This window comes from Polyodon spathula, chromosome 15, assembly GCF_017654505.1.
Source record: "Polyodon spathula isolate WHYD16114869_AA chromosome 15, ASM1765450v1, whole genome shotgun sequence".
In the NCBI taxonomy this organism is placed as follows: Eukaryota; Metazoa; Chordata; class Actinopteri; order Acipenseriformes; family Polyodontidae; genus Polyodon; species Polyodon spathula.
In genome coordinates this window covers 31,355,817-31,371,729 of record NC_054548.1, presented here as the reverse complement: position 1 = coordinate 31,371,729, position 15,913 = coordinate 31,355,817, and the positions used below count along the sequence as shown (strand labels likewise).

The 15,913-nt window shown below is 36.8% G+C and overlaps 1 protein-coding gene across 2 annotated transcripts in view; it reads right to left on the bottom strand.

Moving 5' to 3' along the window:
- Positions 1-2,045: 2,045 nt before the first annotated feature.
- LOC121327762 (1-acyl-sn-glycerol-3-phosphate acyltransferase gamma-like) overlaps positions 2,046-15,913 on the bottom strand; it is a 68,914-nt gene continuing 55,046 nt past the window's right edge. For both annotated transcript variants that reach the window (XM_041271949.1, XM_041271948.1), the window contains 3 exons: positions 11,615-11,690; positions 9,339-9,537; positions 2,046-8,850 (listed from right to left, as the gene is read on the bottom strand). In XM_041271949.1, coding sequence (XP_041127883.1) covers positions 8,762-8,850; positions 9,339-9,537; positions 11,615-11,690 — 364 coding nt within the window. In that variant the 3' untranslated portion in view covers positions 2,046-8,761. The remainder of the gene's footprint in view (positions 8,851-9,338; positions 9,538-11,614; positions 11,691-15,913) is intronic.

Here is a 15,913-nt window from a genome sequence, read left to right as displayed (position 1 = left end):
ACTGCCACTAGCAAACCTCATCTGAATAGACTGCTCCGTTCAACAGCCAGAGCCAGAGTTGGAGCCGGGCTGGGTTCCGGTGCCATAATAACCCTTTAAAAGGGACTAGGTGCACTTAAAATAAACAAATCCCCTGGGTCAGATGAGATCCTCCCAATAGTACTCAAAGAAATGAAAGAAGTTATTTACAAACCACTAACCAAGATCATGCAACAGTCTCTTGACACAGGGGTGGTACCGACAGACTGGAAAATTGCAAACGTAATACCGATCCACAAAAAGGTAAACAAAACTGAACCAGGTAACTACAGACCAATAAGCCTGACTTCTATAATATGCAAGCTTATGGAAACTATAATAAAATGCAAAATGGAAAATTACCTATATGGTAACAGTATCCTGGTAGACAGTCAACATGGTTTTAGGAAAAGGGCGATCGTGTCTGACTAACCTGCTCTATTTTTTTGAGGATGCAACATTGATAATGGATAATTGCAAAGCATATGACATGGTTTATTTAGATTTCCAGAAAGCTTTTGACAAAGTCCCGCATTAAAGATGAATTCTCAAACTGTATGCAGTTGGGATTCAAGGAAATGCATGTACATGGATTAGGGAGTGGTTGACATGTAGAAAACAGAAAGTACTGATTACAGGAGAAACCTCAGAATGAAGTGAGGTAACCAGTGGAATACCACAGGGATCAATATTAGGTCCTCTGCTATTTCTAATCTGCATTAATGATTTAGATTCTGGTATAGTAAGCAAACTTGTTAAATTTGCAGACGACAGAAAAATAGGAGGAGTGGCAAATACTGTTGCAGCAGCAAAGGTCATTCAAAATGATCTAAACAAGATTCAGAACTGGGCAGACACATGGCAAATGACATTTAATAGAGAAATGTATAAGGTACTGCACGCAGGCACCGAGTCAACCTGTTCCAAGGTCGGTGTCGATGGTAGGCACAGTCGGTGCCGGGCTGTAGGTGGTGCCGAAAATGTTTACACCAGTGCTGAGTCAATCGGGGCCGGGTAGGCGCTGTTTTTCTCAGCCTCAAAGTCCGTGGGAAAACCACTGTCGATGCCGGGGTGTGTAGCCGATTCAGTTGGCGTGGTTGCCGAGGGCAAGCACAGCCGCGCAAGGAGAGTCCGAGGCTTGAGAGGGGCGCTAGGCCCAAGCTTTTTTTTTTTGTGGTCGCTGTAGCCGATAAAATCAGCGTGGAGGACGACAACGCGAGCCTGCGGGGTCTCCTTACAGCACCAGAACAGCTCCCCACACGGTATATGAACACTACATGAGGCCTCGTGCAGTGAAAAGAGAGTAATGGCCACTTACCAATCTCCCGAGAGGGATTGAAACCGGATCTAGTAAGTAAACTGACGTGAGAATCAGGCAGTGGCACTCTTGAAAACACGATTCTACTGTGGATTAATAAAATTTGACTGTAAAAAACCAACAAATCAGCCAAATTCGGACAAATAAAGCACAAAGCAATCTGTGACCTGTCTCAGTGGAGTGAGAAAGAAAACGGCGATGTGTTACTGTGAGGAAGTCCCTCTTCAACAGGAGGAGGGAGGGACTGTCCCCTCACAGCAGGGCCCTGATATGGCAGCTTTTTTATATATGCTCAGTGATTGGCGGTCAGAGAGGGCTCTTCCCATTCGGTGATGGTTGTCATTCAATTAAAAGGGAACTATAGTTCACTGAAGTAAGCTATATTCGTGTCTTCGTGCCATCTTATGTGTCTCAGTGGGGTTAAAAAGTGGAAGACATAATTTCATGTAGATTGTCGGAGGGCAAACTGTTCTCGAGATCTGGGGGAATGGGACCCCATTGCCCCCCCCCCCCCCCCCCCCCCCCCCCCCCCCCCCCCCCCCCCCCGCCCCCGCCCCCGCCCCCGCCCCCGCCCATATCGTACTATAGCAAATGAACCCACGGTTTGCTGATTTGACGACTTTGATCTGATCCTAATTTATTTATAGACTGATATACCATTAGAAACCGATAAAAAGACATAGCCATATTCAACTATTCAAGAGGTTGTTTATTGAGATTCAAATGCAATGTTCCACAGGCCAGGTGAACCAATGTGCATCCACATAGAAATGAATCCCTGAAAGTCTTCAAGTTGACTTCATAAAAACTGCATAATATCATGCGGAAAAACAATAAGAGTCCAGACAACTAGGCCTTGTTCATTAATTGGTTACAACTGCAAAAGTAGGCATTCATTTTCTTTAGGTAGAGAACAAAGATATTAATTTACAGATTCATTGAGTAATCGCTAAAACAAACAAAAAAAAAATCTTGCCATATACTGTATGTAGAGATTTTACATATTTCTATCAAGATGCAAAATCCCTTTTCACAACAAAACAGTGGATTGGCATCATAAATACATAAATACTCCATCTGTTCTGAGTGTAAACGGGACAGAACATTTTTAAAAGTAAGCAAACCATTCTGGTTTCAGCTTTCACCTCCTCAACACATTACATCAGTGAGTTTATACACAAGCATTTATAAATGGGGCATGTGATTATGACAAAAATGATTCCAGCACAATTTCATTCACATGGTGAATTGTGTGGAATGAGAGGAATACAGTCCTTGTGCCAATAATGAATTATATGTACATTTTACATTAATGACTAATTTACAGAGCTTTTAATAATCTTTATATAAATAGAATGTGTCAAGACTGTATTAAACTTGTGCTTGCAGTTGGTCTTGCTTGGCTTCGATCAAAAGCTGATTTTGACATAGTTGGTGCATTATAACTCTTCATTTAATTGATTTTAATAAGGAGTCTGAAATGACAGGTCACTTCATTCTCTCTCCAGGGCTTTGTGAGCTAAGGCTTTTCAATACATTAAATTTTGGAGCCTTTCTGCATAGTGAGACATGAAGGAAGATATATTTATAAACTGTAAGTAATGCAGGCGATGGCTGTAATTCAGCCGGGGGCATTCATCTGCAGATTTGAATGCAACACCACTCGACTCACCCACGTGCAGGTCTGTTTTTGAAGCACCCCTTTACTGTCTTCTGTCTTTAATTCACCTTGCCGGAGGCAGGGATTCTTGTCTTACTGCCTACTTAGTGTACTGAATTATTATTTTTATTTTGACAGAATTTTTTTTCTAATAGGTTAAATGTATGAACCTAATTGAAATTCATGTTTTCAAACTGAGGTCTCTGAGTTGTCAACTATCAGGATTGATATCAGTATGTATAGAAAGCAAGTTGGTATGGGAATGAATAGTTAATTTAACCAATGCATTATTTTTTGTATAATTTTTTGTTTCATTCATTACATGCTGATAAAAGTTCAAAGCACCCCTAGAGATCAATAGATCTTTCAGAATCATGTCTAACCTCCAATTGCATCTGGTATAGGAGACTGTAACAAATTACCTGGTCCTCCGCTTCTAGTGGCTGTAAGAAATATCAATACCGCAAGAATTCTACACATAGTTCTGACAGCTCAGATATTTCATACCCATACCAAGTTGTTCTTAAAAAAGGTTGTGACCGTCCACACATTCAATTTTAATGATAAAATACAGCCGGATTATTTAAAAACATGCCCCAGGGGAAAGCTGAGCAAAACAATGAAGAGTTTATCAAGTCAATTTCTAAAACAGAAAGATCTGCTTACTTTTTTTGTTTTAAATTTCTGTAAATATTTGTATTTATGTTTTAGTCTAATATTTTACAATCTACAATAAAGCAAGCTTTTATTAGAAACCTCCAGCATTAGAATTATGAACTATTTTACAACTGTTGCCCCTCTCTCTAACTTAACTCTAGCTTTACTTGCCTTTTGACAAAAATAGAACTTTGTATTGGTGATTGTTATTGTAGGTCCACAGAAATCTAAGGAAAACCACCCCCATCAACAGTAGGGTCCAATATCTAATAACAGGAACTTTTCCAAACTGACCCACAAAGGAAACACCGTATAGTAGGTGTTGTTTTAAAGTGAGGCTGTTTTTAAATTATTGCTGTTCAGATAAATGGTAAGAGTGGATTGTTTATGGCTATCCCCACGATAAACACAGCACTCCATGTAAGTTCATGCACTACTCTTGTTTATGAGTACAATGTATTAGAAATGAATGCATGCTTAAACCTGAATTAAAAGAGCTGAATTTGGAGAATTATTTCTTTCCTTTATCAGCTCTGCATTTGCTTAACACAGCACAATTTGGAACTGTGCAAGTTCACTCTGTAGCACGGATTACTGAAGACGTTTATGGTGAACAAACTGTTGTCCTCCAGTTTCTGTGGCCCTAGGTTTAATTTTTTTTTTCCTTTTTACAAAAGGTAACAGAATCAAGTGAAATTAGTTTTTTTTAGTTGAAATCTTACAAATGCAACTTTATTATCCATAGTTTGTATTATTAACAAACAAAACATTTCCCATATTCTTAGTGGCTTTCTTAGAACAAATGTAACTGCTAAAATTACACAATTTATAGGTTTTGTGCAGCCTTTTTGATATCAGAATTGAAGCTTCAAACACCTCATAGACAATAAATGGAAAACAGTCACAGCTGCCCAGCCTTCACTGAAAGCAGTAGTGTGCAGGATATGGTATATGTGTTTCATGATTCATTTATATTTTAATTTACAAACTAGAGCTTGTAAGGTTACAAATAAAATGCAATGTTTCTCTTAATAAATAATGTGTTGTTACTACAGGCCATCATTAGACAATTATTTTTATTTTATAGCAGTATAGTATTTTAAGTGGTAATGTGACCTTGGTATCCCACAATGGAATATCATTTTTTCAAACCATAGGAGCAGTTTATACATATGTACACATTCACAGGAGTGAGTTATAGTCATTGTCGTCGTCCCCCCTAAATACATGTGTTTGTGTCTGGCCAGAGGCCATTTCCTACATGGTGCACCATACTACAAAACTGAGGAGGTTGAAGGGCACACATACCTCTCCATGTTGCCCCTCCCTGAAATCAGAGAAAAAAAAAATTGAAAAGCTACAATCAAACTATTCTACTTAATTATTTTCACTCATTTCACGAGGAAACATATACAGTGCATTTCACATTAGTTGGTAGCCAGAACAATAAAGCAATAATGCCTGTACCATAGGTGTTTATCAGTCTCTAAACATATTATTGTTTTTATTAACTGTTCTTAAGCCAATCAATCATCTTGCAAGTTTTAATGTGATGCTTGTTCTATGAAAAGTAGAAACCTCAGACATAATGTATAGTAAGTTCTGGATCGGAGTTGGTGCATGTGCATTCCCATGTATATTCATTCTGTTCTACAGCTGTATCTGTCCCTGTTTGGTACTAAGGCACTATACAACAGCACTAAACAGGAGTGTTGTTTTCTTTCTTTTTAACACGCCATCGTTAATAATAGTATTTATTATTCCCTGCTTCGTATGCACTGATGCAGCACTTTATAGATTTACATCCATCTATAAAACCTCTTAATCAGTTAAGAAGAGGACATTCTAGCACAAGCATTTGAGAGCATCAAAATCTGCAGTTTTGGAGATGTCCGTCTGTCTTCAAGTACATACATTTTTCATACTTTCTAGCTTAAGAATATTGCTAGTCAAATTATGTGGTCCAATAGATTTAAAAGTGCTTCTTATGTTTTCGAGAGTATCTGGGTATATATGAAAGGGACTGTCCTTTTGTACATTACACATTTTTCATATTGTGGGCATATTTCATGGTGGTCAGCTTTTGAATGTTATTTAATTTTGTAAGCACATCTGTATTGTATGTTTGTTTTAAAATATTTTGGTCCAGTTATGAGTACAATTTTATGTTCATGCCAAAAAATAAATATCTAGACAAAATCAGGCAATGTGTTTATATTTTTTTCATCAATTCAAAATAATAGTTCAAAAATAAACATTTGGGAACTGACCTATCTTGTATCACATAGTACTGACAATGCAGCAGATATCAAAGTGGCTTCCATTTAAGTATGGACATTTTGTGTGCACCCCCCCCGCAACTTTTCATGTATGGACACTTCACATATAACCTAAATATGTTATATTTGTTAACAGGGCAATATCTTGAACTAATAAAAAATGTTCACATAATAATAAAATAAATAAAAACTTCCTAATTGCTGCCATGAGCCCTTTTTTAATGAACTTGTTCTCAACAATCGTTCTGAAGAAATCACAGCACTAAGTCAAAAAGACAAGTATTATGGTGCTCTGCTGGTAGCATACTCAACACTGATGTTAATCATCTCAAAAAGTTCTTAAGGAAGTCCCAACTAACAGGTCCTGAATGGTTGAGACCTTGGAGATTATTAGAGAAATTGCTTTAACATGGTTCAAACTATCTGCAAGGTACAGAGTTCCAAGTTTTTGAGGGTGTGTGTAGCGATAAAATGACCTATTGTAAATAGGCACACACTTTACAAGGTCAGCTGAATGAAGGATCTCTCTGTTGATGGTTAGTGAGCCTGGCTCCCCTACCTGGCATGCTTTCACTGTTAACTCCAAGTTGATCATACTAATGAAAAAGACTAAATAGTAGATGTAATAGTGGCCTAAAAAGAAATATGCCTGGCCAACATTAGCTGGGACGACACACCATTCTGGATGCGTCAGGAATTGTTTTGCATGCAATATATGCAAATCACAATCAGCACATCACATGCAAATAATAAAACGGCCTGATTGTTAAAACTGTCTGTGCGCAACATGCTGTACTAAGGCACATCTACCTGACTGTGTTGACTCGCTAGTGCCACAACTTTCAGACTAACTCTTCCCTGAGTTTGTAAACAAGTTAGCAGATGGTGATGCTGCTGGCTGTGGGACTGATGGAATGGAGAGGATAAACTAAGGTATCTGCTGTAGTGGTAAAGTCAGCTTGATCTGTAACAAGCAATGACAGAGATGCTGCCAAGCTACATGTCTCTCCCTGTACATATTGATATTAGCCAGTAATGTTTGAAGAGTGAAGTCATAGGATGGTACATAGTTACAATGTTAATAATATAAATGGTCTTCTGTGCATGATGGGAAATAATGTTCATTAATAAAAGTACACAAAACTAATTTTCAAATAAGTTTGGTGTGTATTCATGTTTGCATTACTAGTTTCGAGATTCTGTTAAATTTAATATGAACACTAATTTTTTGTATATATGCCATAAAGTAAATTGGGCTTTGGGGTGCCAAACTGGTTACCCTTATAATCTAGAACAGTAAAAGTTTTCCTTCAAGGAAGAGGGTTTCACCACTATTTTCAATTTTGATTTTATTACTGACATGTATTTAGCTACAATATTGTACACTACTGGGGATACACACCACATTCACAGTCTGGCTTTGGAGTTAACACCATTTTAGCAGATTTCTATTTCACATTTATCATGTTAGCAGTCAGCAAGAGTAGTTCCTGTTTACCAACAGACTTGAAAACATTTTTATTTCATGCACAAATTTAAATCTGAAGACTCTGTTTTGGATACAAGGGCCTGGGCTATATTTTCAACTGTGGGCAAATTTATAAAAATGCCTCAAATCTGGAAAAATCAAGCCCAATGAGTTTTTAATGTTAAAAGAGTTGTAACATTCCTATGCTAATGTAAATCTTCACACAAACAAGACCATTCTGTGCACAAATGAAAGGCCTCTATGTCAAATATAGATGCAAATGGCTAAATGATAAACTGGGGGCTTTGTGAATGTTTTATTTGGATTTCTGAGCACTGGAGGAATACCACCCAAATGTATAAGCGACCATGGTCACACAGGGAGGCCATGAAGTTCTATACCTGGCAGGGGTTGTCATGCAATGTCATGGGCATGCAAGTTTAATACAAGACACTGGGAAAAGGCTAGCCAAACTTGGGTTTGAATCAATGATTATTACAGCCATACGGCTAGCAGGAGAGAGACTTACTGCCAACTATATTAAAGAATCCACAAGCAAACCAATGCTTATCTCCAATTCTGGCATGCAGCCAGGTTGAATGTTAAAAGCAACCCTACATCTGTATCTACAATTTAACCATTTTAATGCAAAACAACAGATATATTTGTCTTTGCCATAGATTGAAATCTTAGCGCGAAAAGTAATCCCAAGACAACCAGAGTATGTTTGGCTTAGGTTTGGTTTAATGACAACAAAGATATCTCTTTTTAATGACTCTCAAGTCACAGACAAAAACAGGTTAATTTAGTTAAAAAAAGACAGAAGATACTTGTTCTTGAAAATGAAAAAGTAAACCTATGTGTTCCTAAGTATCAATGCAGTAAACAGAACCGTAACATACACACATTTTCTCTCACTCTTAATGCTAACCTGTCTGAGTATTTAACAATACCTTTACTATGCCCCTGTACTTGACCAAATCCATTTTTACACCACACTTTAAAAGGATAGAAGCCTTTCATTTTCCACAGAAAGAGTCACTCTGGGTGATTAAAAATAAATAAATAAACTGAGAACGTTTTATATTATTCGGTTATAACAATTAAGACAGCACCCTACATCCAGTATTTAAGTTTAGATTTCGAATACAAATTAGACTAAATGGGTTTAAAAAAGCCTCTTTTTTTGTTGGTGCTGTTTTCTTTTGACCTGAACTCAAACTGACTGTCAGGCGTTCCAACCTGTTTACACTCCTCAGTTGGTTTCTTCGGACGGTATTTCTGGTGTTGATGTTGTCTTTTTTTTTTGCCCCCTCTAGTGAAGGTCACTGAAAATTTTGTTTTAACTAGAGGCAGAGAACTTAATCCTTTTTCTTGAATTCCTGGTTCCCGTAACTGGAGCCCTTTCCAATTTCAGTCACTCCTATTAGCCGCCTGACAGCAAAGCATGCTGAAAAAAATTGACAAAGACAAAAAAGTTAATATTAATTAAGTATATAGTTAACCCGAACCAATACCTTAAGCGCAGTTCCAGAAACCAGGAACAGAGGACACAGTTGGAAATGAAGTAGAGATAGACAGGACAGAGGGTAGGAGACTTGTCTTCAAACACCAAGTAGCCACATAAAAGGGAGATGCAAGTCTAAAAAGGTTAGATGATTTTCTATTTCAGAACCACATCTGGATGTAACATGGATGACTTAGAACTTCTAGGGCCTAGCTTTACCTACTTCAAAAGCTGAATGCTGTTAGTTATGAATATTTATAGCCTGCAAGCCTTTTTGTTTATTTAAATGGACCAGGTAGCGGTATAGTTATGTGATAATCTGTTTAATAGAAATATTTTTATATCTAATATCTAATCTTGATGTCAGCCTCAGGTACCCAACTATAAATAAACCTTTTCAACAAACAGAAAATAAAAATAAAAACAATTACCTATTCCAATAAAGAGGAGAAACCCGATGATAAGGAGGGGGGAGCCGCTTACAAATACACCAAAAACAAAGCGGATAAGTGGGGAAAGCAAAACTGTGGCCCAGAAGAAAAAATTTAGTAGAGTCCATGGTCTCCTTGGGGGTTTGAACTGTGGGCCAGGGAAAGAGCCATCCTTCTCATAATGTTCCTGCAAAGCATCCTGGAAAAGACACGAGTGGTTTAGACCAAGCAGCAATCATTTACTATTAGTGCAGAATCATTTTTTTGCGATGTGGACTAGACTAGAAGGGGTTTATCTGAGCTTATGTCATCTGAGATCAGAGACACTGGAAGCAGCGAACGTCCCTTCTGCATTATACATTGCAATACACCAGTAGTCTTAGCAATCACACAGTACTATGAGATGTAGATGTGCATCCTGCAGAAGACTGTAAATCTAAACAGTTATTTCGTCACTGTGGGAACTGTAATAGTTCAGCATGTTTTACACGCTGTCAAGTGACATGATAAAACTATTTACTGTACATGTTTTGTTGTTTTTGTTCACGTGAACGATGTACAATGCAAACCAGTTACAACTAGGGATGCACCTGGAATCAGAGGCGATTATTAATAAAATACCATAACATGTAATCAATGTTTCACTGTCATTATCACAGATTACACCGTGTAACAATTTTTTTTTTTTGTTCCTGGGTTGTAAGTGTTATTTCCTAATTGCTTATGCCTCAAAAGTATAGAAAATGGCGATTATTCCCCACAAACTTTGCTTTTGTGACCAGGACAGTGCTATTTCCAATGGGAAAACGGGCAAATGTGTGTCTTTTCGTTCACATAAAGTCAGAAAAAAACAACATATGAATCCAAATTAACATGTATTTATACTAAAGTAATACAAAAATGACTACAAAAGATTTAGAAGTGAGTAGTTTTTTGAGATTTACGATTATACTGTATTTACAATTCTCCAAGTCCAAGCTCTCTGCTTGTGAGTTCTGGGAGTCGGTTCCAGAAACCAGGTAAGTTCTGACTGGGAGTTCAGTGTGTGGAGTTCATCATACGAGGTAAGAATACATATTTTTTCAATGCATAAAATACCCTTCACGCATTTTATCTGGTGCGCTGCTTTGGGACAATCAGATTTTTTTTATTATTTTTTAAATTTAAAACCCTGTTGTTTATTATTTTAGTATTAACTCCTGCATAATATTTACCATCCTCAAAATCAGACAAGACATTGCAATCTGTGTAATCTGTAGGCTGTTTTATTTGTTAAAGAAAAATGCTCAGGTTAGTCCCACAGTTTTGTAACCTTTTGGTTCAGAGTAGTGTGCTTCTTAAGTTTGGTTTCACATACATTTCCTTAGTTATCCTGTGGCTTTCTGCAGCTATCCAGGCCATGTTCTTATTTCTATGACAAGCCAAATTATCACTTAGAGATTGCATTTTAAGATATATTGAAATATTTAGAGATATCTGTAAATCATTTGCAGGTATCTTTAAATTAATATGAGATTTCTGTAAATAAATCCTTTTGAAGATATTTTAATTTCATTTTGAGATATCTAACAATGAAACATATCTCTAATTGATTTACATATATCTTTAAATAAATGTGAGATATCTTTAAATGATCAGGAAGTAATTTCAAGATAAATGTGGTATACCTCTAATTTAAATAAATGTGAGATATCGCTGTGAAAATGCTCTATTTTTTTTACTATTTTTTTACTTCCTGTCCATTTAGAGATGTCTCAAAATGATTTAAAGATATCTGAACATGCATTTTAGATATTTCATTTAAGCTCCATTTAAGAGACATACAAATCATTTTGAGATATCTCTAAATGTATTAGAGATATCTTTAAATATTTAGATATCTGGAAATGATTTTTAGATATCTTAAAATATTTAAAGAGACATTTACAAATTAATTTGACTTGTCATATTTCAAGTAGCTAGTAACAAGATGATCGTCGACTACTTCAATAGTAAGTCAGAAGAAATATGTACAAGATGTAGGTTAACAACATCTCCGACCTTTTGGCATACAATAACTCAGACGACTTGATTAAATGTAATGTGCACTTGTATGTGGGTACGAAGGATTGGAACTCTAGGCACTTTCATTTTTAGTGTGATAGCTCAAGGGGAAAGGTTGGAATGGGTAATCAATATACAGAAAAAAGAGGCAATTTATCGTATTGTTTTTTCTTCTATAATTTTGCTAAATTATTCTCTCTTTCCTAACCCTAGTAGGAAACAACATACAGTACCTTCTCCTGATAGAGTTTGTGAAGCCAGTTTGCACACTCTTTCTCATCTTCGGGAATGTCCTCTACTGGAAACCTCCTAAATAAAGACAGCACATAGGTTGTGAATCGAGGTCAGGAGTAACAGATTTAAAGAGTCACAGTGGTTTTCATATCCAGTTTTGTTTCAACCAGGATCTACATTTGTTTCATGTAATTCATTTTTTGTAATCATCAATAGGAATTGTCTTTTACAATCACTAGAAAGTGACTAGTCACCAGACAGCCTTAATAATTGTACTAAAATACAACTAAAAACAAAATTAGGATACAGATGTAACACATACCATTTGGACATTTATTTTTATATATTTATTGAACAATATGAAAACATTCCATTACAGATTAATCCTAACCTTGTTAAAGCTGTATCATTTTTATTGTAAATATCTAAAATGTATTGACTGCCACCAGAAGGAAATAAAATCTCAAGGCTGTGTAATGTTTTTCTTCCACATGCCACTAGATCAGTCCATTTTAAACGTTTCTGTATGACCTACAAGCTAGTTTTGAAACACTTGTCTTTTGACGAACATTTATGCATACAGGTAATTAAACAGTTGTTGGTATAAAACTGATTGGACTAATATTGCTTATTTTGATTAGTAAGCCCATGGAGCAGATTTTTACTTTTACAATAGTAGTGTAGGACAGTGATTGTCCTGCTGATATCTAGTTGTTTTAGGGGTTCAACAGAGAAATACCTCACCCTCTCTGTTGGCAAAACAAGCTTGGACAGATTGACCAAGAACCAGAAACCGACCCTATTCTTTTCATAAGTGTGAATTTGGCAACACTAAAGGTTCCAAAGTTGTTGTGTCTGCAGAGACAGTAGTTATTCTAGGTCAGAATTCTAATGGACAACCTAATATAAAAAAACACACACAAAAAAAAACAAAAAAACTGCTGGACTGTTCAGTGTAAGAGCCTGTAAGATCAAGACATTAAGACTGGACTCTTTTGTAGTCTCTAACTAGAAAAGAGGAGTTACATTTAGTTCGGGTTCTATATACTGATCTGTCTCTATAGACTCAATTTAGTCTGTTGAATAAGTTTGCTTTTTAGTCAATTGATGAAAGACAATGCTTTTATAAATGCTATGTTTAAAGAGTAATTAGTGGGGCTCTGAAAACACAGCTCACATGTTGCTACAACTGTTTAAATAACACACCTGTACACTTATAACTTTAAAGTCTGTTTCAAAGCTCTTTTCAAATTGTCCACTCTAGTGCACTGATAGTGTAAGGATTAGTGCCCACACTGTCAAACAGATAACACAGCAAAAGTTTTTTTTTTTTTTTTTTTTTTTTTTTTTTTAAATCGCTCTTCCTGCAGTGATTAGAAGACAGATCTCAAACCCCAGTGCACTAGAGCAGACATTTTGAATTTCTACTTGAAACAAACTTTACAATTCTAAGTGTAAAAAGTTGTCAGGATGTTAACAATGAAAAGAAAAATTACAGTTTTTATACAGTTGTAGCAGCACGTGGGGCGTGCGACGCTGTATTTAAACAGTTGTAGCAGCACGTGGGGCGTGCAACACTGTATTTAAACAGTTGTAGCAGCACGTGGGGCGTGCGACGCTGTATTTAAACAGTTGTAGCAGCACGTGGGGCGTGCGACGCTGTATTTAAACAGTTGTAGCAGCACGTGGGGCGTGCGACGCTGTATTTAAACAGTTGTAGCAGCACGTGGGGCGTGCGACGCTGTATTTAAACAGTTGTAGCAGCACGTGGGGCGTGCGACGCTGTATTTAAACAGTTGTAGCAGCACGTGGGGCGTGCGACGCTGTATTTAAACAGTTGTAGCAGCACGTGGGGCGTGCGACGCTGTATTTAAACAGTTGTAGCAGCACGTGGGGCGTGCGACGCTGTATTTAAACAGTTGTAGCAGCACGTGGGGATGTGTAACGCTGTATTTAAACAGTTGTAGCAGCACGTGGGGCTGTGCGACGTTGTATTTAAACAGTTGTAGCAGCACGTGGGGCGTGCAACGCTGTATTTAAACAGTTGTAGCAGCACGTGGGGCGTGCGACGCTGTATTTTTTGGAAATCCGCTACTTACTCTTTAAGGTTAGATTATTGGATTTAGTCATATTAACCAATTTTTTTCAGACTTACCGTTTATGAATAGCATGAAATGTCTACTTTCATATATAAAGAAAAATAATTCAAACCAGAAATTTATTTGCCATTGAACAGTAATAGCAAGTATACTTTTTTTAGCACCTTTAAAACAATTAAACATCAATCTTGGTAAAGAAATAAAAAGAGAAGAAACAACACATTTAAAAATGTGTATAAAATGCTAGTCTAAAAAAGTTTTAATCTTGATTTAAAAATATTAGTGACTCAGAGTCTCTAATATCAGGTGACATTCACAATCTGGGAGCAATGTAACAAAGCTCTTTCTCCTTTCCTTTTTGTCTTAATCTTTGGGAGGGGCAGAAGACCGGAATCAGCTGGCCGCAAAAATACGGCTGTTTAAATCCAGCTTGTTTAAATACTCAGAGGCCACGCTAAGTGTTTGTAGGTCAAAAAGTAGGATCTTTTACAAAAATCGTACTATAAGCCACAGTAGAGAAGCCAGGACAAGAGGTTTTTTTTTTTTTTTTTTTTTAAACTAAGTACCTGCACTCTGCATTTTGAACAAGCTGTAACCTAATCAGCAATATTTCATTGATGTTAAAAAGACACACTGGTGACATTGCGGATATGAGCCTAAAAATATGAAATCGGAATCAAATCTGAATACCACATTTCTGGCTTCTGATTTGGGGTTTGAAGTTAAATTACTGAACTAAAATGTTTTTAGAGAATTGGCAGTTGTTGCAGAGAACCCAAAATCAAAACTTCTGTCATCTGAGTCTAACTGCAAAAAAACTGAGACATCCAGATTTTTACACCATTCAAACACTCAATTAAATCAGAGACCGCAAAATATCTCCCCAGCAGTAAGAACATAAGAAAGTTTACAAACGAAAGGAGGCCATTTGGCCCATCTTGCTCGTTTGGTTGTTAGTAACTTATTGATCCCAGAATCTCATCAAGCAGCTTCTTGAAGGATCCCAGGGTGTCAGCTTTAACAACATTACTGGGGAGTTGATTCCAGACCCTCACAATTCTCTGTGTAAAAAAGTGTCTCCTATTTTCTGTTCTGAATGCCCCTTTGTCTAATCTCCATTTGTGACCCCTGGTCCTTGTTTCTTTTTTCAGGCTGAAAAAGTCCCTTGGGTCGACACTGTCAATACCTTTTAGAATTTTGAATGCTTGAATTAGGTCACCGCGTAGACTTCTTTGTTCAAGACTGAACAGATTCAATTCTTTTAGCCTGTCTGCACATGACATGCCTTTCAAGCCCGGAATAATTCTGGTCGCTCTTCTTTGCACTCTTTCTAGAGCAGCAATATCTTTTTTATAGCGAGGTGACCAGAACTGCACACAATATTCAAGATGAGGTCTTACTAGTGCATTGTACAGTTTTAACATTAATTCCCTTGATTTAAATTCGACACTTTTCACAATGTATCCGATTGCATCCAGTAGCATGTATAAAGAAAATAAGAGGACAAAGAATGGAATCCTGGACTGGAAATTTTAGATAATCTGGATGCTGAATCTCCCAAGAAAACATTATGTCGATTAGTAACATATAACTTAAACCAGTTTAACAGTTCCATACAACCCTACCCAGTTTTTAAGGCAATCCTTTAAAATGGGTTGATCAACAGTATCAAAGGCGAGCTATTTCACTCAATGTTTTTCCTTTATGCAAGTCAAGGTTATTATAATAGTAGAAAACATTAGTGAAGGCTTTGAGTAAATTGTAATGCATCACAGTAGAAAATGCAACATGTCTAAGACTTTTGCACAGTAGTGTGTGTCTATATATATACATATACAAACACACACACCCCTCCAAAATTATTAGCACCCTTGATAAGCAATGATGAACAAAAAAGGCTGTATAAAATAAACACTGCAGGTAATGACCTACATTTTAATTTTCCAACAAGTGGAATATATTGTACTTTATTAATTATTCAAGGAATCAAGCAAAATTACACATTTCTCAAATTATAAATTAATTTCCAAAAAAAATTAGAGATTGGAGAACACATTGGAAGGGATCTTAGACCATTCCTCTATACACAATCTTTCCAGATCCTTGATATCCTTTGGTCTGCGCTTATGGACTGCCCTCTTCAATTCAAACCACAGGTTTTCAATGGGATAAGTCCGGAGACTGAGATGGCCATTGCAA